Source organism: Calliphora vicina, chromosome 3 (assembly GCF_958450345.1).
Source record: "Calliphora vicina chromosome 3, idCalVici1.1, whole genome shotgun sequence".
Classification (NCBI taxonomy): Eukaryota; Metazoa; Arthropoda; class Insecta; order Diptera; family Calliphoridae; genus Calliphora; species Calliphora vicina.
Window position 1 is genome coordinate 22,979,411 of NC_088782.1, and position 27,154 is coordinate 23,006,564.

General features: G+C 29.3%; 1 protein-coding gene across 1 annotated transcript; it reads left to right on the top strand.

Annotated features, from left to right (window-relative positions):
* The first annotated feature begins 995 nt into the window (after positions 1 to 995).
* Positions 996 to 26,790, top strand: LOC135954510 (uncharacterized). Its single transcript, XM_065504692.1, has 3 exons — positions 996 to 1,128; positions 25,652 to 26,093; positions 26,164 to 26,790. Exons 2-3 carry the CDS (start codon positions 25,659 to 25,661, stop codon positions 26,521 to 26,523), a joined length of 795 nt encoding a protein of 264 aa, XP_065360764.1. The 5' UTR covers positions 996 to 1,128; positions 25,652 to 25,658; the 3' UTR covers positions 26,524 to 26,790.
* The last annotated feature ends 364 nt before the right edge of the window (positions 26,791 to 27,154 follow it).

Genomic DNA, 27,154 nt, shown 5'->3' on the forward strand with positions numbered 1-27,154 from the left:
ACCACAAGTAATTAAGTGTTTTTATAGTAATAATAAATGTGATAAAAAAATATAGTTTAAATTGTAAATAATGTTAAAGTTTCTTTTCACAAATTATTCAGATTGAAATTTATCAACAAAATACAAAATGAATTATAAAATACAACAATTTTTATAAGTGTGCTTTTTTAGTTGTAAGTAAAATCTATTCATAAACAATTTTTTAAATTTATCAAAGGTTTATAAATCAAATTTTTTATGGCAATTTTGTTTTATAAACCTTTGAGAAATTTAAAAATTGTTTATGAATATGGGAGTATAAATATTAAAAAGAAACGATATCAAAAAACAAAATTATTATTATAAAATAAAGCAAAAGAATAAACAAACTTAAATTAAAACGAGAATTTATTAATGGCAATAATGAAAAAGGTAAGAATTATTAAAATATTCTAAATTATCAACCGCTTAATCTAAAAATATCAGCTACAAGGCAAACCCTATTGAAACTATTGAAAATTGAGAGTGCAATAAATTATTCATATTATGAGAGCGTAGGAGCACAAGACAATTAGGAAAAACACGCAAAGAATGCAAGAGTAATTAATGTAGAAATATTTTATACCTATGTTTATAAAGAAAAACAAAAATAAACAAGATAATAAAAACAACAATAAAAAAAATTCAAATAAAAACTACAAAATAATAAAATTGTTTAAGCAAATAAACAAAAACAAAGTATTTATGTATGTAGTTCTGTTACAAAAACAATGTAACGGTAAATTACAACAATGCGTGAATAACGGTACAATGCTGGATGTAATGTAAACATCTCTGCCATCTCCTCCTAATACATACATACATATTTATGATATAAAGGTGAATTTTGTGAAAAGAGAGATAGCAAAATACAAAATAAAGAGAGAGAGAGCAGAAAAACGGAAACTTTGTGATACAATTCAACACAGACATTTTAGTTGTCTGTGTAAAGCTGCTGTGTGATGTAAAATTTTTATAGAGATTTAAATAAAAAAAACGAAATATATTTTGTATTAAATAAAAATGAAAATAACTAATTAAGAATTTATAAATTACATAAAACCAATCAAATTGTACAAAGTGTTTTAAAAGAAATCTACATAATCAAAAGTATAAAAGTGCTAAAGAAAATTCCTATATAAAAAAAAAAAAAAATTTCCATATTTCTAAGCAAAATTTATTGGATGCTGTGTGCAAAATATGTGTACATATATAACCGTACCTATTTTGTTATTGTTAATAAATAAAACTTAAGAAAATATATAAAGAAATTTAAGTGAATATATGTATAAAATATACAGCTAATTGGAATTGATTTCATAACATTATTTAGTGCAAAGCAAAAGAAACCAGAAAAATATCTACAAATAATTAATGAACGGCTAAAGAAGAAAAACACCAAATAAGAATTTCAACATTTCATTTTCGTTATTGTTGTATTTCTTTTTCTTTTCACTGTTTTTTTTTTCTTCTCATTTTCTTGTAACAAATATGTGTGTATACTTACCGGCATCTCGGTTACTAACCTCGTTCTTATTTTTTTTTTTTAATTTGCTTTGCAAAACACAACACGATTTATTTGTTTACATCTCTTTCGTCTAGGGCATATTGTAAAGAGCATATTTACTAGGAGAGAATTTCCTTTAAAATAAATTAATGTAATGCCGGGTTTTAAATAACATTATAAATTAATAATTAAAAACAAAACATAAAAAAATATGTTTAAATCAGAATTGGAATAACTAATTATAAAATTTTGGACAATAAATATAAATTTTCCTACCACAAAGGCTTTTTTAAAACATTTATTTGACCATCTCACTGTATTTTCAAAATATTGTCTGAATTACTTAGAAGTTGCTCAATAATGGCTTATTTATAATATTACCACTTATTTATTTGACAACTGCATAAGTATATTCGATTCTCAACCCGAAGGTCTTCCATGTTACATCTATGTTACACAGAACTCTCCCCACTCTATATAAAGTGCAGAGACTAGAATGTCTTGCTATAACTGCAATAAGCAATAAGCTCAAGTCCTCATTGAACAAGAGTAGAAATGAGCACTGGATCGGGAATATTTTCTGATGATCTAGATTTTAGTATAAATCTCAGCATGGAATATTATCCAAGAATTTAATCGAGTCATCAACCATTGATATCAATGTGGACAATCTTGCAGTAATCAAGTCTCTCAAATCTGTGGTGAATTCAAAATATCTACTGGTTGTTTACTTTCCCAGATTCGTCCATTTTATTCACTTTTTTGCAAATATTACCAGCTAAAGGGCGTAGAAGTTCAACATTAAAAATAACCTTTTTTTGAAATTAAGTATTTTGTTTGAGACAAACCTAAATTACTATTTAGAAAAATATAACTCATACCACTCGTAGTACCCAGTAGTTTACATACTTTTTATTTTCCAAACTATACACATTTAGCTCTAAAAACGTTAAAAATTTCATGAGAAGTCAATGTTTGTGAGTCTCCTGAAGTTTGGATATAAGCATTATGAACAAGTATTATATTTTTAATAATTTTTAGATAAATCAGAAATTTTTCTATAAGAGAAATTATATGTTGACTTGGAAAAAACTTAAATATGCCCTATTTTAGATATTCCGAATTTGAATAGGTTTAACTTTATACAGGGACCAGATAATTTTATGAAACTTTTTAAAAAGTTTCATACCAAAAACAAGAAGGCCATCATTTAAAATAAAATAACTAACACATGTATGCGTATTTTTAGAAGAAATTCGTTCAAGTACTAACTAAATTTACCTTTTAAAAACGGTGGTTAATTTCCTTTAAATAAGCCGTATTCTTTTAATTGCAAATAAATGCGATGAGTACATAGTTTAACATTTGTAACATCTCTTTATTTATTTAAATTTACACAACAATTTAAATAGTCACACACTTTTAATGTACACCTCCTAATATGAAGTATTTCACCAAGGCAGTTACTAACAAAATTTTTATATTTATACCCTACACCACCATAGTGGGGAGGGTATTATGTGTTTGTGCAAATGTTTGTAACGCCCAAAAATATTAGTCTAACACCCACCTTAAAGTATACCGATCGACTTAGAATCACTTTCTGAGTCGATTAAACGATGTCCGTCAGTCCGTCTGGTTGGCTGGCTGTCCATGTAAACTTTGTGCGCAGAGTACAGGTCGCAATTTTGTACATATTATTTTTTCCGCCCAAGGACCAAGCCTATTGAAACCGGCTGAAATCGGTCCATTATTTCACCTTGCCCCCATACAAATGTTCTTCCGAAATTGGACTTTATTGGTCATAAATGTTGAATTTATAAATGTATCTCCACAAATTGCGCTCCAAATAAGATTTATATATACAAAATTCATGTCACCAAATTTTGTTACGATCGGTCTCTAATTAGTCATAGCTCCCATATATACCCGCTTCCGAAAATGACTTTAACGTGCATAAAACGCTTAAAAATTTTGGTATACTCACAAAATTCAACATAGTAAACTTTCATATAGATATAAATCACACGAGCTAATTTCATGGTTATCGGTCCATAATTGGTCATAGCCCCCATATAAAACCCACTTCCGAAAATCACTCAAAAATATAAATTATTGAAATTTTAAAAGAAAAATGTTTTTGCTCTTTTACTTAGTGTAAGGTATTATATGGTCGGGCTTGACCGACCATACTTTCTTATTTGTTTTTTTTGCAGAATGTAGGGGTCGCCTTTTTACATTTTTCGTTATATCTTTGGCATTTAAAGTCGGATATTAAAGTATGATACATCAATATTTTTGTCTCGAAAAAAAAATTTTCTATAAGGTTAGCAAAGGTTTAATATTTCTTCCGAGCATTAATTTTCTGAAATTACGGTGGTATGTTAAAGTAGTAGGAACAGATACATATCTAGTGGATAAATACTAGAACCGGATACTTAATGTCAATGGATCTTAAAGTATGATATATCAATGTTCTCGAGAAGACAATAATATCATACTTTAAGATCCGACTGTATATTGGCAAAGATATAACGAAAAATATACTACCTTGCAGAAATACTTCATATTAGGGGGTGTACGGCGAACTTTTTTTTGAGGTACGGTCTAATGTACACACTTGTATTACACACTGATAATCTAGAAGAATTCACTGGTAATACAGTTGGTGTTAATTATAATAGCGCCTGTAAAAACTGACTCACTTTCTGTTACTATTTATATACACAGTGCCATCTTCCAGCAGTATCATGAATTATCAATATAACGGACGAAACTATAATGTTCTATTTCTTTATCGGCTTTAATGTTAATATTAGCAGCATTAACAGTTAATGCTACCTTACCCACAAACAATGTTGAAAACACGCTGTTATTAACATTGTTTGAGGGTAAGGTAGCATTAACTGTTAATGTTGATATGTAGAAGTTTCGAGCATTGGAAATGTTTATAAACATGATGAATGTTGTAAGCAGTCGTTACAGACCGTTAAATTCAGCTTCGTAATGCAACTTCGTAACAATATACAAATGTTTACATCTGGAAAAGAATTGATTTTTGATGATTTTTTTTTTAAATTTTGAAACCGAAATTCTAACCACCAACCCATTATGTACTAATCAATTCAAAAATAAAAATCTAATTGTTAAGTACTACCGAATTATAAAAAAAAAAAAAACAAATGACTTAACAGCAGAAAGAAATGTAGTGAATAGATGTTGTCATAAAAGTAATTTTGGGGGTAGAGCAAAGAATAATTAAATGGTTGGGATATGGGTAGAACATGAAATGTTGTGACTAGAGGCACACTTCAAGGAGGGTTATATTATCACTTTTATTGGACATTGTTGACAATAAAATCCTTTACTATGGGCATTTTTAACTTTTCATAAAACCAATGGAATACTTCCATTTGATATTTGTATCAAATCCCAAATTTGTGAAAAAATAGCGTGGGATATATAGGGATTAATAAATCCCAAATTGTTCGGGATTTTTAATATTTCGGGAGCTTTCTGGAGCTAACAAAATACTTACAAAACTAAAATTCGGCATTTTTATAGTAATAATCGCGTTTCGAATCTTAACGCACAGCGAGCAACAGCTCTCCATGGTATTGACAGGCTAATACACTAGCTTATTAATAAACTAGTGTGTTAAAGTCTATTCTATTCAGAATGTCTTTCTAAATAAAAATCGTTTTAAAAGAAACTTTCAAATTAATTGCCGTAAAAAATTAAAAATATTTTATTAATGAAAACTAAATTTTAAATAACATATTTTTGGATTTTACATAAAATATTTGGGGGATTCAAACGGTCTCCTATTAGGACGTATTGTCATAAAATATGTTTTTAGTTTAAATAAATTTTTGTTGGGTTTCAAACAAAAAAGTTATAAACTAATAAGACTTTTTGAACTATGTTTATTGGTTTGTCATAAAATAACACTTTTTTGTTTGCAGCACAACAATTTGTTTAAACTAAAAAAATATTTTACGACATTATGACAATACGACCTAATAGCAGACCGTTTGAATCCGCCAATTGTTTTTTTTTGTAGTACTGTGTTTGTATATTATTGCAAATATGTATAATTCAATAGCAATTAAAATTGTTTAAGGATTTGCTCATATTCATTTCACTCTTGAACTCTACACAAAACCTTTTCTGTATTAATGATAATAATGTAAACTTAGTAAAGTACTTTTAACTTCTCCTTTAAATCTCACATTTAATTTAAAACGTAAATACCATTACCATCAACATTCAGCAATTTATAGAAAAATAAATTATGAAAATAAAAACGAAATATTAAAAAGTTCATAAACACATTCAAATGCAGCACAATTATTATGCATAAATCCAAAAATAAAATTTTTGCCAGCCAAAAATATATAAAAATAAAAACAAAACTATTATCGAACAAACATTTTGCTAAAGTTTATCTATAATTTAAATGCTTATTCTCATATCATTGCCACATTTTGCTCTCTTAAAACAACAAACTTTTTACTCTCTGTCTCTCTTTTAGTAAATGAAGCAAAATAAATTTATTTCAAAATTTTCTTGCTATGGCAACACACTAATATTTATATATTCTGCTGTAAAGGTAAATGTATCTGTGTCTGTATATTGCACGTGCAATTACATCTGATTTGGGGAATTTTACTTTATATAGAATTACATATGTATGTACATTAGGTTAGTCCCGTTTGTTAGGAGGAAAAATGAGATGTCGTTGTTCCCAACTAAAATGAAAGTTTAGTGTGTTTGAAGAGATCATTTCTTAAAATTTTTATCCTGACGTATCAGTACTTGGTCAGCAGGATCAAAGGATAAAAAGGTCCCTTTAAAAATGCTGGATTTTTTCAATTTTTATTTTGTAAGATTTGTACAATATACATTTATTCAAAGTATTGGCCATTATTAGCTATGAGCTTTTCCAATCTTTCTGGCCACTTATGGATTCCCAGCCAAAAAAATCAAGCCAATATCGGATACTCTGTTCTAAAATGAGGCGTATCCCAGAGATAGCTTTCTTCATCAATCGAAACAATTAGTAGTCGGACGAGCCACGATCTGGACTATAAACCGGGTGAAGCAAAACTTCCCAACTTCAATCTAAATACTTTTTAACAGATATTGCAACATGTGGCCGAGCATTACCTTAGCGCAATGGATATTTGTCTTTGGTATCGATTCGACTTGTTACCCGGGCTTCCCATACGATATATTACGCTTGGGGTTATAATAATGGATCCGTTTTGAAATATGTGCTTGAGTAGCTCCCAATAATTTAGCATGCTCTTGTTGAGTTTTACAACAATCGGGCGATCTTTGTCTTCGTTGTTAAAATCACATTTTCTGAACCGCACAAATCATTTCTCACACGATGAAACCGATGGAACAATCGATGAGCAATCGGTGTGCTTCACCACCACTTTTTTAAAATTAAAGAAGTAAAGCAAAACTTCCAGCACATGACGATTCGTTGGTATAAAATTCTACATTTTTGAAGCAAAAAAACTTTGTTGTTTATACTATAATATTCAATAACTAAGTGAGTATAAATGACAGATATGTACCCCTCAAAATGACATATAAGTTATCAAAAACAAAACCGCGTTCAAAAGATACGTCATCTATTGTAAATCCCTCAAAATATTTAAAGTAAAACTTTATAAATCTCATATTAATTCAACGAAATTGGTTTTTCGAAATTCAATCTATTTGAAATTTTTGAAACCGATTTTCTCTTCGCTCTTATGTTAGCTATATGTTTTCTTCAGCTCACCAAATACTGAACCCAAGAAAAACGTTTTAAGAAACGATAGCTTAGAACGAATTAAATTTTTATTTCAGTTTAAGGCATATCCACAATTTTTTTGGGGGCCACCTCAATGAACCCTAATGTATTTACATGACTGTCTAAAATAAGCAAAAGGCATTAAATAAAATGCTTTTAATAAATTAAGTACAATTTGAATACAAAATTTATGAAATGAGCAAACAAATGTGATTTATAAACCATACATATGTATATCTGGTGTGTAGATGTGGTTAAAATAATAGCTTTAATAGTACTACATATGAAAAATCCAACTTGAGCGAAAAATTAAAATTTGACAAAAATTTATTTCCGAAAAACACACGATCATGATAGTATAGGTTCAACTCTATTACCAAAGGGTAGTAAAACCCTATACTCAGTTTGTGAATTTTGGAGACCAATTTTTTTTGTTCGATATGTATATCTGGATTCTCTTAGCTATATTATTGCCATATAAAGTTAAGCGGTATCATCCAGTCTAAATTAGCTGTTGGCCAAAAACTGATGGCACCATTTTTTGAAGGCCCACTGATTTTTTGAAGGATGTCCATAAAAAAAATTTGTCACCAAAATGGACAAACTGAGTATAGGGTTTTACTATACTTTGGTAGTAGAGTCGAACATATACTGTCATGATCGTGTGTTTTTTGCACTGTTGCACTGTGTTATTAAAGAAAAATGCTTAAATTGTATTAAATTAAAGTGTCCATAGCTTATATTCTTCATCAAGATGATCAAACGGACTACAACGTTGCGAACATGTTTTGATCATGATTATTAGGTTTGAATAACATGACGGAGCAATCGCAGTATTTGCCGATTTTGTAAAAAATAGAGAAAATCCTATTTAATTGTTTTTAAGATTATGCGATCTACACAAAAATTTAAAGAAATACATCAAAATTTAAGTATTTCCGAATATTTTTATCCCATTGGAAATGCCCTTATTCACAATATGTATAAAATTTTTAATGAAACAGAAAATATTATTGAATAAAACAAAATTTTATAAAACAAGTAAGAGAGCTATATTCGGCTGTGCCCAATCTTATATACCCTTCACCAAATTATACTTTAAAATACAAATTTTAAATTTTTTAGAAAAACAAATTTTCGAATTGTTATTTTAAATTTTTTTTTTTTAAATTTGAAAAAAAATTTTTGTTTTTTAAATGTTTTTTTTTTGGTGAAAAAAAAAAATCGGGTTAAAAGCTTTTGACCCATTGTAGGTCCAACTTACTATGGTCTTATATACGTCGTTACAAAGGTCTATCATTAGATATACATATTGTCTATATTAAGGACTTAGTAATCCAGATATACATATCGAGCCCTTAGCCCCAAATTATCGTAAGCGACAAAACACAAATTTTACAGGAGAAGGTTTTTTCGATTATTTTGAAATTTATACATTGAATTAAAAATTTTATGATGCTATATAATATAATTTCGTTCAAGCTATTTGTCTATTTTTCAAAAATATTTATAACTATTGACAATTAAAAATTCATGGAAAAATATTACAAAAAATGTTTTTTATTGAATTTTTGCATAGACACAAATTTTTCGAATTGAAATAAAATTGTTATTTAAGAATAGTTTTTAATGAAATTTCACAGTTATGTAAAATTTTCTATTTCAAATGGAAAAATAAAAACGAATTTATTATCAGCAATCCCACAATTCCCAAAAAAGTGTTGAAAAATCACAAAAATGGACATTTTTAGTTTTTTGGCTATAATATCCATACCAGGATCGGAGTTATCGGAACCCTTTACAAAATAATTAAAAGCATATTGGGCCATCTAAAATCGGTTACTATATTTTGATATCGAATATGCGATTTGAGAATTTTTGCCCTAAAGTTTAATTTAAAAAAAAAATAGGTGTTTTTTGATTGGACCTGGTCCCTTCGGTAACAAAAATTTTGAATTTTTGTTTTCATTTAAAATATTTTGTGAAAACCTAGCTTTCAGAAAGTATAAATTCCTTATACATTCTCTTGGAAATTTTTTGTGATAACTTAAAAAGAAAAACAGTTCTTTTTTCCCAAAAAATTAGCGAAAAATCGGCTTTTTAAAATTTTTTAAATTCAAATGTATATAACTTTGGACATAGTCATTATTTTTAAACAGTTCTTTTTCTATTTGACACATACATATATTGTTAGTCCAATGAAGGAAAACTGGAGAAAATCGGAAAATATTTGGATACGCTGTTATCAAAAAACTGGAGTAGGTTAGGTAAAAATATTGAAAATTTAATTTTCAAATGCGAATATCTCCTAAGCTATAAGACGTAATTTATAGCTACGATTAGGTCTTTTGTAACGCTCGATGAGAAGATTTTATATGTGTAATTTTTTTGAAATCGGAACACAAACGAAGAAATAGGATCGTTTTAAAAATGTAACATACTCGAGGTGTCCTACTTTGAGAGCCATTAGTCGCGCCGCTGGTGGGCCCATGAGGTCCAGATTCAGAACCTAAACTCAGCAGCACTTCTACTTTGCGCATGTGAAATTTCATTCAAAGCAATCTAACGATTTAGAAGTTTCAGATTTATTTCCCTCTTTTTTTTCTATACCACTGTGTGTCGCTTACGATAAAATTCGTTTACTGTAAAAGGTAAACATTGACTTACGATAAAATCTTACCGCCTATAATTTTGAAGTTATTAAAAATTTTGATATTCTGAGAACGCTAAAGCATCAGTCGGTCCATAAAATTTTAATTTTTGCAATAAAAAAAAATTTAGAAAATGTCGCTTACGATAATTTGGCGCTAAGGGGTCGGTATGTCAAAAATAGGTAAAAAATCGAGGTTGTCATGGTTTTTTCCTCATATCTCAGCCATTTGTGGACCGATTTTGCTGATTTTAAATAGCAAACTTGTCGAAAGCATATCTGACAGAATTATTGAAGATTTGGATCCCGAAGATATCTGGGGTCTTCAGAAAATTGATTTCAACAGACAGACGGACATGACTTAATCGACTCCGCTATCTATAAGGATCCTGAATATATATATTATATTATGAAAATTACAAACGGAATGACAAACTTATATATAACCTTCTCTCGACGGTTAAAAAATAAAAGCTGTAATTCAAAACCACTGCGCTTTCACTTTAATCAACACTGTTCCTCATTAATATATATAAAAAACAGTTTTAGGTGAATGTGTACTGATTTTACACATATCAATCCCAGTAGCTGTGTTATATTTTTTTAACAATAACAATAGCAACACCTAAGCAACACCTGTATTAACATTTCCTCGTACATATGTGTAAAATGATTGTTGATTGCTGAATGTTGATGGTTTTCCATTTAAATTTTTCTTTTTAAGTTTACATTTGTTAGAGTTCAGTTCAGTGCATTTAAATATATTAAATTTATTCGCTTTCGCTTCTGAAAGGTGAATGAGTGAGTGAGTGAGTGATGTTGATATTGTTTATTTTAAAATAAATTTTCAAATTGTTTGCATATTGTGGGCGTATGAGTGCTGATGAATTTTTTGACTGAATTGAATATTAAGTATACGCACAGCAGGTGATATTTTTTGAAGTAACGGTGTTTGGTTTACATATTGTAAATATCGCCACAAAAAAATGTAAAATAATAAAAATCGTAAAATCAAAAACAAAAACAAAATTTTAATTTGGAAATGAGTTTTGCATTCTGTGTTAATTTTATATATAAAAAATTAACAGAGATATTTCTCATTTTGGGATGATTTTTTTGCACAAATCTTTTAAAATATTTAGTTGAAATGATGTTCCGTGGTTTTGTATTTTAGCTGACGATAATTTTGGGAAAAAGAAAAACTTGTTATTGTGAAAATATATTTCCCAAGTGCATTACTTTTATGTGAGTGTTTCCCACAAGGATGAATGGGCGATATTTCCATCACAGTGATTGAAAAATCACTGGTAACAACAGTTACTGAATATAGCAAGTAACAGGTACATTTAAGTCGTTCTCCATATTTTTCAACATACTGTTAAATGTTGTTCTTTTTATATATTTCAACATTCACTGGTAACAACTGTTACTGAGTATGTATAACAAGTAACAGATACTTTTAATGACGTTCTTTCATATATTTTAACAATACTGTTAATTAATAGTTATAAGAGTGTCTTTCTCACATAGTGTATAAAGTGAAATGTTAAGTAACATACCAGTTTTCATAAAATTAGTTTGTCTTTGCTTAATTCTGTTATTTTCCTATGTTTTTATTTAAACGGGTTTAAAACCGTTAGTAATAGATTTAGGTTAATATAAAAGCAGATTTAAAAATGAAAATAGTACATAATCCATTCTTCTTAACATTGCTGTTATGCTTAAAATAAAGTGATTTATAAATCGATGTTCACTGAGAACGACTTCCTTCAACAATCACGAGATTGCTCATCTCTAATGCCCACCCTATCTTTACTACAGCTGGTATGAGTAATATTTTTGTAGATATTAATTTTTATTTTCCGCACACAGAAAAAAATAAATTTCGTATTCAATCACAAAATGTATAAACTCAAATAAATATTTGACTAAAATAGGACCTATCACAAAATCAAACTCACATTTCGTAATATTTTTATTTATTTTCATAAAACATAATAATTAAAAATCAAACAATATTCTATATATATAAAAATGGATGTTGGTATGTATGTTCCGAATGAACTCAAAAATGTCTGGACCGATTTTGATGAAATTTAGCCCAGCGGGTAATAAATTTTCTAAAAATAAATTTTTTACATTATACCGCTAATGCCATGTATATAACAAGTAAGAGAGCTATATTCGTCTGAGCCGAATCTTATATACCATTCACCAAATTATACTTTAAAATATTTTTTTTAGGTAAACAAAATTAAATTTTTTTTTCAAAATATTTTTTAAAATTTTTGTCCAAATTGTTTTTTTTTAATTTTGTTAAAATTTTTTTTTTAATTTTTTTAATTTTATTTTAATTTAAAAAATTTTTTTTTAGTAAATGTTCTGCAACATATTGATGACCTCTGGGAACATGCTGTTGAACTTTGTAGAAATTGTTCAGCAACATGCTGTACTTTAGAAACAAATTGTTGAATTCTAGCAACATGTCTCTGAACACTAGCAACATGTGGCTGAACATTAGCAACATGTGACTGAACACTAGCAACATGTTTCAGAACACTAGCAACATGTTGCTGAACTCTATCAACATGTTTCAGAACACAATAACATGTTGCTGAACTCTATCAACATGTTGCTGAACTCTAGTTATATGTTGCTGAACATTAGCAATATGTTTCTGAACTCTAGCAAAATGTTGCTGAACTCTAGCAACATGTTGACGAACTCTAGAAACATGTTGACGAACTCTAGAAACATATTGCAAACCTCTGGGAACATATTCTTGAACTTTGTAGAAATTGTTAAATTCTAGCAACATGTTTCTGAACACTAGCAACATGTAGACGAACACTAGCAACATGTTGACGAACTCTAGCAACATGTTGACGAACTCTAGCAACATGTTTGGCTTTGGCTTTATAATAATGGATTTCATTTCATGCAAGTGTTATCTGTATTCAAAAAAATACGGTGTAAGACTTCTTAAAGAATCAGCATACAATTACACTTGAACACAATCTAACTCCTGATGTTATTCTCAAAGCGAATAAAACTGATATCTTTTGGAAAATGATACAAGATAAAATGTTTGTTCACGCTAGAGAAACTAATAATCCAGAAAGAAAGTTATCGAAAGATAGACTAACAATTTTGGTTTACTCTAATGAATGTGGAACACAGAAGATTTCTTTTCTTTGAAGGGCAAATACACGTCGCTCTTTTCGTAACAAAGTGTTGTTGTAGACTATCTTCATTGAAATAATGGATATTTTTAATGGTAGGATCAATTTTAAAACCGAAATCCCTTTTAATGAAGGATTTATTAATCCTTGGTAATGCCTCAAATCAAGCTTATGTCACACCGCCTAAAACTTATTCAAAAAATAAATCTCGATATAACGAATTTTTCGATTTTACGAATGGGCCTGACAACAAATCGTTCGTTATACCGGGATTTGCCTGTACTTTGATTATAATTTTTACATGTATTTTGTTTTTATTACAATAACAAATATTAAATTTCCACTCAAAATACTCTCTTGTACATAAGCAATAAAAATATTAATAAAAAATTAAATTTTTTTTGTTAATTTTCGGTAAATGTTTGTCGGGAATTTCTTCATAAGTTTTCTTCTAAAAGTTACAATTTTCAGATACGTTTCGATGGCCAAATTTGTTGCTAATTGAATCATTCTATTATATCCATAGATTTTTTTCGCTTCTAGCAACAGCTATTGAGTTGTCAAAGAAGTATTACGACTGATATAACCGAATTTTTTTCACTCAACTCAAGCCACAACAGAAACATTTGGTTATTAAGAATGAATCTAATTTAAAGCTTATGCTCTTAGAGGAATTATTAAGATGCCTAAAATTACAACTTTTAGGGATATTCAATGAATATTATCATATTTAGAGAAAATAATAACAATAATAGTGGTTTAAATTTGTTTATCTACAATCAGATATGAAAAATGTCTCTAACTACGCATGTTTTATAGATTTAACATAGTCGAAATTCTTAAGTTCTTAAGAATTTATTGATTTTATACTGATTAAAAGTACGACTGTGACAATTCCGATAAAATGTCCCTTTTAAATTAGAAACCCTTATAAATGCTGGACCAACATTGTACAACCAAATATGGTTATTTTATACTTCTTTTAAAACCCTTGTACAATTATAAGTCAATTTATTCGAAAACAAATTTCTGGTTTTTGGTTTAATTTAGTGTTAAAAAATTCCCGGGAATGAACCGATTTTTTAAATTCCTTCCGGGAAAGAAAAAAGTCCGGGAAATTATGAACCCTACTGTGTACCCACAGTATTATTGCTTCGTTATGACAAAATTGTTACTGCTTTTATTTTTGTTGAAATACAATATATATATTTTATTTTAATAATAACTGGGCACATACTTCAAAAGCTAATTTTAAATAATTCGTTTTTCAGATCAACTATTTATATTTTCAATATAAGCAAGTATCATTGTTAAATAGTATTGGCCCTATATATTTGGAAACCAAAGTGAATGAACTTTGAATTTATTTTATACAAATTTAGCTTAGGGCTGCAGAAAATATTTTATGCGGAAGCAATTTGCAAAAAGTTTACAATCTACAAAAAAAATTTTGCAAAAATTACATTTTTCCATTTATTAACTTGCAATTATTGAGCAATTAATAAAATGAAGTGCCAAAATATATTACACAGAATAACATTTTATTATAATAAAATTATTCACATTTATAAGTAGCAGTAGCATGCTAAATATTTAAATAAATTTATTTAATTCACACTATTCGTACACTCATTTACACATTTAGTTCATATGATGCTGAAATGTTTATGCTCAATTTGATATTAAAACTAAACACTGACTAACAATTTGTCTGACGTCTTTAATTTATTTGTATTCGTACAACGGTGAGACATCGTCTGACGTCTAAATATGTGTGTTTTTTTTTATTCAGAATTATTTGTATTTAGTTCATTCATAATTAGCATCGTTTTGGGATGTATTCAAATGACTATAAAATATTTGTGAAAGAAGTGCGATAATAAATTTTGCATTTTGAAAGTGTCTACAATTTGAATTACTTGGTTGAGTAAAATTATAAATTTTCTTGCAAGAGAATACTGCTGATTAGGTAAATAGCTAGTCCCTAACCCGCCGTCTAGACGGGCAATAAATTCATTAACATATCGAGCCCTTAGCGCCAAATTATCGTAAGCGACAAAACACAAATTTTACAGGAGAAGGTTTTTTTTGATTATTTTGAAATTTATACATAGAATTAAAAGTGTTATGATGCGATATAATATAATTTCGTTCAAGCTATTTGTCTATTTTTCAAAAATATTTATAACTTTTGACAATTAAAAATTCATGGAATTTTTAGAAAAATATGACAAAAAATGTTTTTTATTGAATTTTTGCATAGATACAAATTTTTCGAATTGAAATTAAATTTTTATTTATCGATAGTATTTAATGAAATTTCACAGTTATGTAGATTTTTCTATGTAAAATCGATGAAAACGAATTTTGAAATTTATTATCAGCAATCCCGCAATTCCCAAGAAAGTGTTGAAAAATTCCAAAAATGGTAATTTTTAGTTTTTTTGGCTATAATATCCATACAAGGGTCGGGGTTATCGGAACCCTTTACAAAATAATTAGAAACATATTGAGCCACCTATAATCGGTTACTATATTTTGATATCGAATATGCGATTTGAGAATTTTTGCCCTAAAGTTTTATTTTACATAAAAAATAGGTGTTTTTTGAAAGGACCTGGTCCCCTCGGTAACAACAATTTTGAAATTGGTTTTCCTTTAAAATATTTTATGAAAACTAGGCTTCTAGAAAGTAGAAATTCCTTATATATCCTCTTAGAAACTTTTTGCGATAACTTAAAAAGAAGCGAAAAATCCCTTTTTAAAAATATTTTAAATTCAAATGCATATAACTTTCGACATATTCATTATTTTTAAACAGTTCTTTTTCTATTTGACACATACATATATTGTTAGTCCAATAAAGGAAAACTGGAGAAAATCGGTAAATATTTGGATACGCTGTTATCAAAAAACTGGAGTAGGGTGTGTAAAAATGTTGAAAATTTAATTTTCAAATGCGAATATCTCCTAAGCTATAATAGATAATTGATAGCTACGACGAGGTTTTTTGTAGTGCTCGATGAAAAGATTCTACATGTATAATGTTTTTGAAATCAGAACTCAAACCAAGAAAAAATGTAACATACCCGAGGTGTCCTACTTTGAGGGCCCTTGGTCGCGCCCCTGGTGGGCCCATGAGGTCCACGTTTAAAACTTAAACTCGACAACACTTCTTATTTGTGCATGTGAAATTTCAATCAAACTAATATAACCATTTAGAAGTTACAGATTTATTTCCCTCTTTTTTTTCTATACCACTATGTGTCGCTTACGATAAAATTTGTTTACTGTAAAATATAAACATTGACTTACGATAAAATCTTACCCTCTATATTTTTGATGATATTAAAAATGTTGATATTCTGAGAATGCTGAAACATCAGTCAGTCCATAAAATTTTTATTTCTGCAATAAAACAAACAAAAATGTCGCTTACGATAATTTGGCGCTAAGGGCTCGATATATTGGAGCAAATGTCAAAATTAGGTTATCTCCAATGAAGACTCATCTTTATCGTACCTGACAATAATTGCAGTTTTTCGTTGACAATTATTGCGAACATAAAATGTCAAATTTGGTTGACTGACAACAGATAGTAAAGTTGCAAGCATATGGGCAATTCCATATCATGGTACGTGACATTTGTACGCCTATAGAGTGGAATAGATTTGGCAAAAATAAGAGTATCTGAAAAATAATTTGGTCTTTATGTTCCATTCAGAGGGTACTATATTTTAAAATAATAAAAAGTTTTGCTGTCTAAAATATTGAGCGAAATAAGGGTATATCGTACGTGACATAAAACGGAACTCATTTTGAGGTACATGTAGAAATATGCGGTACATGTTTTCTTTTAATTTCTTACACTAAACGAAATATTTTTCCTTTACAATCCATCATATTTAAATAAAAACAATCTTTGGATGATTTTATAATAAATAAAATTTATATCGTACGTGACTGATTTTTCTCTTATAATAAAACAATTCTGTAAATATATGTATACAAAAACTAAAAAAGTGAATAGAAAATATACTTTAGGTTTCAATAAACAATTTGACAATAGCAAAAAAACCATCAGAGTCAAATTCATTTCATACTACAAGCTAATTGGGAGCCTAGTTTTCGCCGCAATTTTAGCCTAAAACATTAAAAAATTAAATATAATCAGTTGAAACTATTATTTTTGTCTTTAAAATGTTGTAATATGATCTAAATAGTTTCACATAGTAACATTTAATTATGTTCTTCTATTCAGATCATCTTCAAGGGTTTTTGTATTTTCTGTCGTTGTAGCGATTCTCGTGGAATTGCCCATATGGAAATTTACCTGACGGGAGATTACTTCATTTAAGTTAACAGCCTTGTTCAAAATTACTGAATGTGTGCTAACTAACGAGCGGTTAATATTCCCTAATGTAAATTTAAAAACAAAACAGTTTGCCGTCTATTAGCTAGAACACAGTTTTTAATTTAAAATAGTGCTGCTAGTCCCTAAGGTAAACTACAAAATTAATTTCAAACTCATTTCTAAATGACAATGATAGGGAAATTGATCTAAATGGATAAGTGAGTAAAGTAACTAGTTCTCAATGATAAATATAATTACACTTTCAAAGTGACCACACTTTGATCTAACAAGGGCAGTCAAATGGCAAAAAGAAATTGTAGTAAGTGTTCCTAAAGTTAAATGAAAAGAATTTAAATCAGTCTACACTCCGGATTACAAAGAAGTAAAATAACTACTTCCTAAAGTGAAATTTAAAAAAGTTTAAATTGAATAAACTATATATTATTCTGGAACACTATAATCCAATAGACTTTACGCTAGAGGATAATAAAAACAAGTAAGAGAGCTTCACCAAATTATACTTCAAAATAAAAATATTCAAATATTTTTAGGTAAACAAAATTTTTTTTTTTCCAAAATTTTTTCGAATTGTTTTTCTAAAAATTTTTTTTTTTAATTTTTTTCTGATTGTTTTTTAAAATTTTTTTTTAATATTTATCAAAAAAAAAAACTTTTGGTGAAAAAAAAAATGCGGATTAAAAAATTTTTTTCCGATTTTGACACATTGTATGTCCAAGTTACTATGGTCTTATATACGATTTTTTAATCTTTTGGAAATTTTTTTTCCAATTGTTTTTTTTAAATATTTTTTTTTTTAATTTAAAATTTTTTTTTTAAATTTTAATATTTTTTTTAAAAAACTTTTGGTGAAAAAAAAAATTCGGGTTAAAAATGTTTTTTTTTCCGATTTTGCTATGGTCGCGACTTCGTTGCAAAGGTCTTTTAAATATCTATCATTAGATATTCATACTGTCTATATTAATGACTTTGTAATCCAGATATAAAATACAAAATAGGTCAAAAATCGAGGTTGTCCTGGTTTTTTCCTTATATCTCAGCCATTTGTGGACCGATTTTCTCGATTTTAAATAGCAACCGAGCCGGAAGAATTCTGGAGATATTGATGTATGAATCGTTTATATAAGTTAAGGGGCTTCAGAAAGTTGATTTCAAGAGACAGACGGACATGGCTTAATCGACTCCTTTATCTATAAGTTTCCAGAATATATATACTTTATAGGGTCGGATAATTATATTGTGGAAATTACAAACGGAATGACAAACTTATATATACCCTTCTCACGAAGGTGAAGGGTATAAAAAGATCTCGAGAATTTTGGTATTCAAAATCAGCTAAATCGGTCCAAAAATTGCTGAGATATGAACAAGGGCTTAAGAGTGTATACTAGGGTTCCTATTCGGGAATATTTGTTCAGAAAATTCTGTATTTATAGTGTTATTTCAGCACAGATTCCCTGTGAAGGGTGAAGGGTATAAAAAGTAAGAAAGTATTTCTTTTCAAAATTTCAATAATTTATAATCGTGAGTGAATTACGGAAGTGGGCCTTATATAGTAGCAATGAACAATTTTGGACCGATCGCCAATAAATTTGGTTGTGTGAATATATCTTAATGAAACTTATTCCTATTGAATTCTTTTTAAATACCAACAATTTTAAGAGATTTATGCTCGTGATTTTCGGAAGTGGGCCTTATATGAGAGGTATGACTAAATATATACCGATCATCATAAAATTAAGTGACGTGACTTCCGTATATATGAAACTTATTATAACCTTCACCTTCGTGAGAAGGATATATATAAGTTTGTCATTCCGTTTGTAATTTTCACAATATAATTTTCAGACCCTATAAAGTATATATGTATATTCTGGATCCTTATAGATAGCGGAGTCGATTAAGCCATGTCCGTCTGTCTGTTGAAATCAACTTTCCGAAGCCCCCAAATAACTTACATACATCAATATCTCCGGAATTCTTCAACTCAGTTGCTATTTATAATCGAGAAAATCGGTCCACAAATGGCTGAGATATAAGGAAAAAATCAGAACAACCTCGATTTTTGGCCTATATCTGGATTACTAAGTCATTAATATAGACAATATGGATATCTAATGATAGATATTTCAAAGACCTTTGCAAAGACGAATATAAAACCATAGTAACTTGGACCTACAATGGGTCAAAATCGGAAAAAATAATTTTTAACCCAAATTTTTTTTTCACCAAAAGTTTTTTTTCGCTAAATATTAAAAAAAAAATTAGAAATTTTTTTTTTTTACATAAAATGAAAAAAACAACTATGGAAAAATAATTGTTTACCTAAAAATATTTAACATTTTTATTTTGAAGTATAATTTGCTGAAGGGTATATAAGATTCAGCACAGCCGAATATAGCTCTCTTACTTGTTTGGAGCTAAATTTGTGTAGATATCTACATAAATTAAACATTTATGACCGATAAAGTCTTGGAAGATACTTATAATGCAACACAGTCGAATAAATCATTGTACATACTTGTTTTTAAAATTACTTTTTCCATATCCATATTTTTTTTGTTGAGAATTTCTGTGAAAAAAACGTTAAAACTTTTAAAATATACTTCATGTTTAAAGTGTTATTAAAGAACATTATTTAAATCTGTTGTTAGCACAGAAATATAAATTTTTTTTTCATATTTTTTATTATTACTTTTTCAATTTAAAAATGTAAAAGTTGTTAGTTAGTGCTTTAAGTAGATACAACTTTCAATTATAATCAAGATGATGGTAAAAAAGAATGAAACAGGAAATACTTGTTGAAATGTATTCTATTTTATCAAGGTTGGCTACAGATTCGAAAAGGTTAAAATGTAACAGTAACGCTAATTTGGATTATTTCTTTAACGGTAGATTAGCGGTAACGGTAGTTGCTATTATTTTGGCAACTGGTATTTCATGCTGAATAAAATTATTAATAAAATTTACAGAAATAAAAAATAAGTTGTGCTTAATGGGTAACAGTAGCTTAGCGGTAATTCTTTGCATATCGATTATATCGGTAACGGTAATTGGGGTTATTTCGGTAACGGTAGCTTAGCTGTAACGGTAGTCAATCTTATTCTATATATATTTTTTATACCCACCACCAAAAATATTGGGAGTAGCAGTCTGTCCATCCATTTGTCCCTTTGTGGAATGATAGGCCATATATTCTCAAATTTTCTTTGTTGATGAGAAATGATTAGTATTGAAAATGGGGAAAAATCGGTCAAATAGAACCAGAGTTATGGACCAAACTGTGAGATATGTTGTTGGTGGGTATTTAAAATTCGGCGCTGCCGAATATATTACTCTTATTTGCTACTTGTTACATGTTACATGTAGCTGTTGCAAATACAGAAATACAAATTAAATTTACAATCTATATATATAAACAAGTAAGAAAGTATGGTCGGTCAAGCCCGACCATATAATACCCTACACCAAGTAAATGAGTAAAAATATTTTTCTTTTAAAATATCAATAATTTATATTTTTGAGTGATTTTTGGAAGTGGGCCTTATATGGGAGCTATGACCAATTATGGACCGATCACCATAAAATTAGGTCGTGTGATTTATGTCTATATTAAAGTTAACTATGTTGAATTTTGTGTGTATACCAACATTTTTAAGCGATTTATGCACGTTAAAGTGATTTTCGGAAGCGGGTCTTATATGGGAGCTATGACTAATTATGCACCGATCGTAATAAAATTTGGTGACATGAATTTCGTATGTATAAAAGTTATTTGGAGCGAAATTTGTGTAGATACATATATAAATAAACATTTATGACCGATAAAGTCCAATTTCGGGAGGACATTTGTATGGGGGCTATATGAAATAATGGACCGATTTCAGCCAGTTTCAATAGGGTTCGTCCTTGGGCCGAAAAAATTATATGTACCGAATTTTATCGAAATATATTTAAAATTGCGACCTGTACTTTGCGCACAAGGTTTACATGGACAGCCAGCCAGCCAACCAGACGGACGGACGGACGGACGGACGGACATCGTTTAATCGACTCAGAAAGTGATTCTAAGTCGATCGGTATACTTTAAGGTGGGTGTTAGACTAATATTTTTGGGCGTTACAAACATCTGCACAAACGCATAATACCCTCCCCACTATGGTGGTGTAGGGTATAAAGAGTAACGTTACTGACTGACTGACTGACTGACTGACTGATTCATCATCGCACAGCCCAAACGGCTGAAGCTAGAATCACGAAATTTTAACTGTGGGTTCCTCCCTCCCCAAAACGATCCGATAAGAAGGGATTTTTGGAAATTCGAACGTTTAGGGGGTAAAAAAGGGTAAAAACGGGTAAATTCGGTAACCTTATATCTTCAAAACTAATAAAGATATAAAAAAACTTAAAATAGCATGTTACTCCATTTAAAAAATAAGCTGACAGGTGTTTCGTACTTTTTGGAAATTCGAAACTTTTAGGGGAGAAAACGGGTAAAAACTGTATTTTGGTACTTTTTTTGCACCCTATGTATCTTTTAAACCAATAAACATAGAAACAAATTTTAAATCGTATTCTTTAATTAACAAAAAATAAAAAATATAAGTTTGGTACTTTTTGGAAATTCGAACCTTTAAGGGATAAAAATTGTGTTAATTTTTGGTACTTTTTCATAAAATATGTTTTTCTATAATTTGACATAGACATACGAATATTTTATTATGAGCTCCCACCACGTTACAGAAATTTATTTCAATGAAATTGTACCACCTCAATGGGGATAAAAAAGGTACCAAAAAGGGGATAAAATCGGGAAAATACATTATATTTGAAATTATTAAGCCAATTTTGATAATTTTTTTTAACGTTGGTTCCTGGATTCATACAAAAATTAACTAACAGGGTGTTATTTGGAACTCGAGTACCAAGGTGTATATTGGGCCAAATCCGGGTAAACAGTTTGGTACTTTTTTTAAAACATATTTATTCTTGGGCACATTAACACAGATTTTAATATTTTGATACATGCCTGTAGCATAAACAATTTTGGCAAAATGGAATATTTTTAAATTTCAAACTTGAGGGGTGTTCAAGTAAGAAAAGGGAAATTGGTACTTTTCTCCTAATGGTACTTTTTTAAAATTTAAATTATTTCAGTTATCGACATTAAAGTTAGCTGATATGTATTTGAGTGAAGTTAGTGTTAGGACTAGGGGATAATATTTAGGTACCAAAATGTGTGAACTGTACTATAGGTACTTTTTTGTTCATCTAATGGTACTTTTTAAAATTTCTATAATAATGGACTTAGAAACATGAAATTAAACACATATGGTCCTAAGTGAGTGAGAATTCTAGGGGGAGACTTTTTGGTACTTTTTCTTTATTGGAATGGTACTTTTTGTAATTTCTTCACCAATGAACCTAGAAACATGAAATAAAGCTTATATATAAACCGAGTGAGTGGGAAACCACAAGTGTGGGTTTTTTGGTACTTTTTCTATATTCTAATGGTACTTTTTTGAATTTTCTATAACTATGGACTTAGAAACATGAAACTAAGCATATATGGTCCTAAGTAAGTGATAATTCTAGGGGGAGACTTTTTGGTACTTTTTCTTTATTCGATTGGTACTTTTTGTAATTTCTTCACCAATGAACCTAGAAACATGAAATAAAGCTTATATGGAACCGAGTGAGTGGGAAACCACAAGTGTGGGCTTTTTGGTCCTTTTTCTATATTCTAATGGTACTTTTTTGAATTTTCTTTAACAATGGACCTAGAGACATGAAATTAAGCATATATGGTCCTAAGTGAGTGAGAATTCTATGGGGAGACTTTTTGGTACTTTTTCTTTATTCGAATGGTACTTTTTGTAATTTCTTCACCAATGAACCTAAAAACATGAAATTAAGACCGGAGTGAGTGGGAATCTACAAGTGACTGCTTTTTGGTACTTTTTCTATATTCGAATGGTACTTTTTGAATTTTCTGTAATAATGGACATAGAAATATGAAGTTAAGCATATATGGTCCTAAGTGAGTGAGAATTCTAGGGGGAGACTTTTTGGTACTTTTTGTTTATTCTAATAGTACTTTTTTTAATTTTCTATAACAATGAACTTAGAAACATCAAATTAAGCATATATGGTCCTAAGTAAGTGAGAATTCTATGGGGAGACTTTGTGGTACTTTTTCTTTATTCGATTGGTACTTTTTGTAATTTCTTCACCAATGAACCTAGAAACATGAAATAAAGCTTATATGGAACCGAGTGAGTGTGAAACTACAAGTGGGTGCTTTTTGGTACTTTTTCTATATTCTAATGGTACTTTTTGAATTTTCTATAATATAATGGACCTAGAAATATGAAATTAAGCGTATATGGTCCTAAGTGATTGAAAATTCAAGCGGATACTTCATGGTACTTTTTGTTTATTCTAATGATACTTTTTTCAATTTTCTATAGCAATGGACTTAAAAACATGAAATTAAGCATACATGGTCCTAAGTGAGTTAGAATTCTAGGGGGCCACTTTTTGGTACTTTTTCTTTATTCGAATGGTACTTTTTGTAATTTCTTCACCAATGAACCTAGAATCATGAAATAAAGATTATATGAACCCGAGTGACTGGAAAACCACAAGTGTATACTTTTTAGTACTTTTTCTATATTCTAATGGTACTTTTTGAATTTTCTATAATATAATGGACCTAGAAATATGAAATTAAGCGTATATGGTCCTAAGTGATTGAAAATTCAAGCGGATACCTCATGGTACCTTTTGTTTATTCTAATGGTACTTTTTTTTAATTTTCTATAGCAATGGACTTAAAAACATGAAATTAAGCATACATGGTCCTAAGTGAGTTAGAATTCTAGGGGGAGACTTTTTGGTACTTTTTCTTTATTCGAATGGTACTTTTTGTAATTTCTTCACCAATGAACCTTGAAATATGAAATAAAGGTTATATGGACCAGAGTGAGTGGGAATCCGCAAGTGGCTGCTTTTTGGTACTTTTTCTATATTCTAATGGTACTTTTTTGAATTTTCTATAACAATGGACTTAGAAACACGAAATTAAACATATATGGTCCTAAGTGAGTGAGAAGTCTAGGGGGAGACTTTTTGGTACTTATTCTTTATTCAAATGGTACTTTTTGTAATTTCTTCACCAATGAACCTAGAAACATTAAATAAAGGTTATACGGACCCGAGTGGGTGAGCAACTACAAGTGGGTGCTTTTTGGTACTTTTTCTATATTCTAATGTTACTTTTTGAATTTTCTATAACATAATGGACCTAGAAATATGAAATTGAGCGTATATGGTCCTAAGTGATTGAAAATTCAAGCGGATACCTCATGGTACCTTTTGTTTATTCTAATGGTACTTTTTTTTAATTTTCTATAGCAATGGACTTAAAACATGAAATTAAGCATACTACATGGTCCTAAGTGAGTTAGAATTCTAGGGGAGACTTTTTGGTACTTTTTCTTTATTCGAATGGTACTTTTTGTAATTTCTTCACCAATGAACCTAAAAACATGAAATTAAGCTTATATGGACCGGAGTGAGTGGGAAACCACAAGTGGGGGATTTTTGGTACTTTTTATATATTCTAATGGTACTTTTTTGAATTTCCTATAATAATGGACCTAGAGTTTCCAAAAAATCGAAGAATTTCAAAACCGCGGTTTCGGTTTTAAAAAATTAAAAACCGATCGGTTTCGGTTTTGTGATAATTTATTAAATCTTAAGTATTAAAGAAACAAAATTAGTTGATAATATAGGAAATGATATACAAATCTAAAATTCAAACTTGACGGGTTATGGTTTAGTGAATGCGAATTTAAAAGTGATAATCAGTGGTACTATTTCCTTATTGCAATGGTACTTTTTGAATATTTTATAATAATAAACATAAAAATTTTAAATTAGGAACACATTTTGCATTTTCTATAATAATGGACCCAGAAATATGAAATTAGACATTTACAATTAGATTCACAAACGGAGACTTAATAGTACTATTTCTTTCTTCTAATTGGGGTGGCGAAGCGCACCGGGTCTGCTAGTAATACATATTTTCATTATTTTTTAATTGTAGCATAAAAATGTTTGATACCAGATGGTTGCCAGCTGCGTGCGGCAGTTTAGCACCAGCTCTAATACCACCCGCTCACATTGTGATATTGTGGTATTTTTGGGAAAATTATGCGCGCTACGTTGATAAGCACTTCTGTACGTGCTCATGCTGGGATACGGTCTTCAAGGGACCCTATGAGTCTGGTGTGGCCTCCTACAAGCACATGTATTTCAATGCCACTCAGAATACATTTAAAATGTGGCTGCTGACTGTATTTGCCGTGATTGCCTTGTACGAATGTATAAAACGTTTGATTGCTTTGATACTGCAGCAACGTTTGCGCTACACAATGCTGGTGCTGTTTAGTCTCTCAATATTTTCGCATTATTATGCCTGGTGGGCGTACATGAACTATTACAATGATGACTACTATCAGCAGTGGAATCATCAATTGTTTTTTACGGTAAGTACTAAAAATTGATTTTCTTTTCAATTGTTATTTCTTTTTTCTTTTGTTTTTTTTCTACTTCCAGATAACCGAAATCATATCAACCGTTATGGTAATGCATTTAGCCGATAGCTCAAATACTATTACAACTAAAAAGATCTTTTGCATTGTGGGCATTGCCATATTGCACATCATTGCCAGCAGTTTTGATCAGTTCTTCTTTAATGTCTTGCGCGGCGAAGGTTATGCCCATCAAATTGTACGCGATATTGGTTTTATGGTCCCTGACATTATGCAATTGGTTATTCCATTGTGGCTGTTGAATCGTACGCGTAAGGAATCGTATATAACAAGACCATTTTACAAGGATCGCAGTCTGCACAAAGACATTGTGGCAATGATGTTTTTTGTCATCGCTCTCTTTGTGGTCTGCACAATATTGTGAGATAAACTTTTCCAATGGCTTATCGACCATATGAAGAACTATAAAGGTGGGGATGTTACATTGGAACCTGGTGATGAGGCTGTTGATTAAAGGCGATCATTGTTATGATGTGTTAAGGAAACATCAATATTTTTTTTATATCAGGACAACAATACAACAACAAAAATCTGAAAAATTCTGAAAATGTACATAAAATAATTACAGCAACATAATTTTTTTACCAACCATCAAAACAAACATGTGTGACAAAATTCATTGAAAATGAAAACTGGGAAAAACTTTAAGATACAAAATGTAAACAAAACTTTGGAAACAAAATTATCATTTACAATTTCTTCAAGTAAGTATTAATTACTTTTTTACTTTAATTAGTTTTGTTATTTATGATTTAGCTTAAAAATTAAAATAATTTATTAATATATACAATAAAGAAAATAAGTTTTAGATACTTGCAGCTGAATTAAATGATTTCTCTGGACTTAGTAGAGACCATAACTTTAAGATGGAATCATATGATTTATATTTAAATAACAATTTAAAAGATACTTATCCTATCTATGAAAATTAATTTTTAATATAATGCACTAAAATAAAAACAAGTAAAAGTGCCGATTCTTATATACCCTTCACC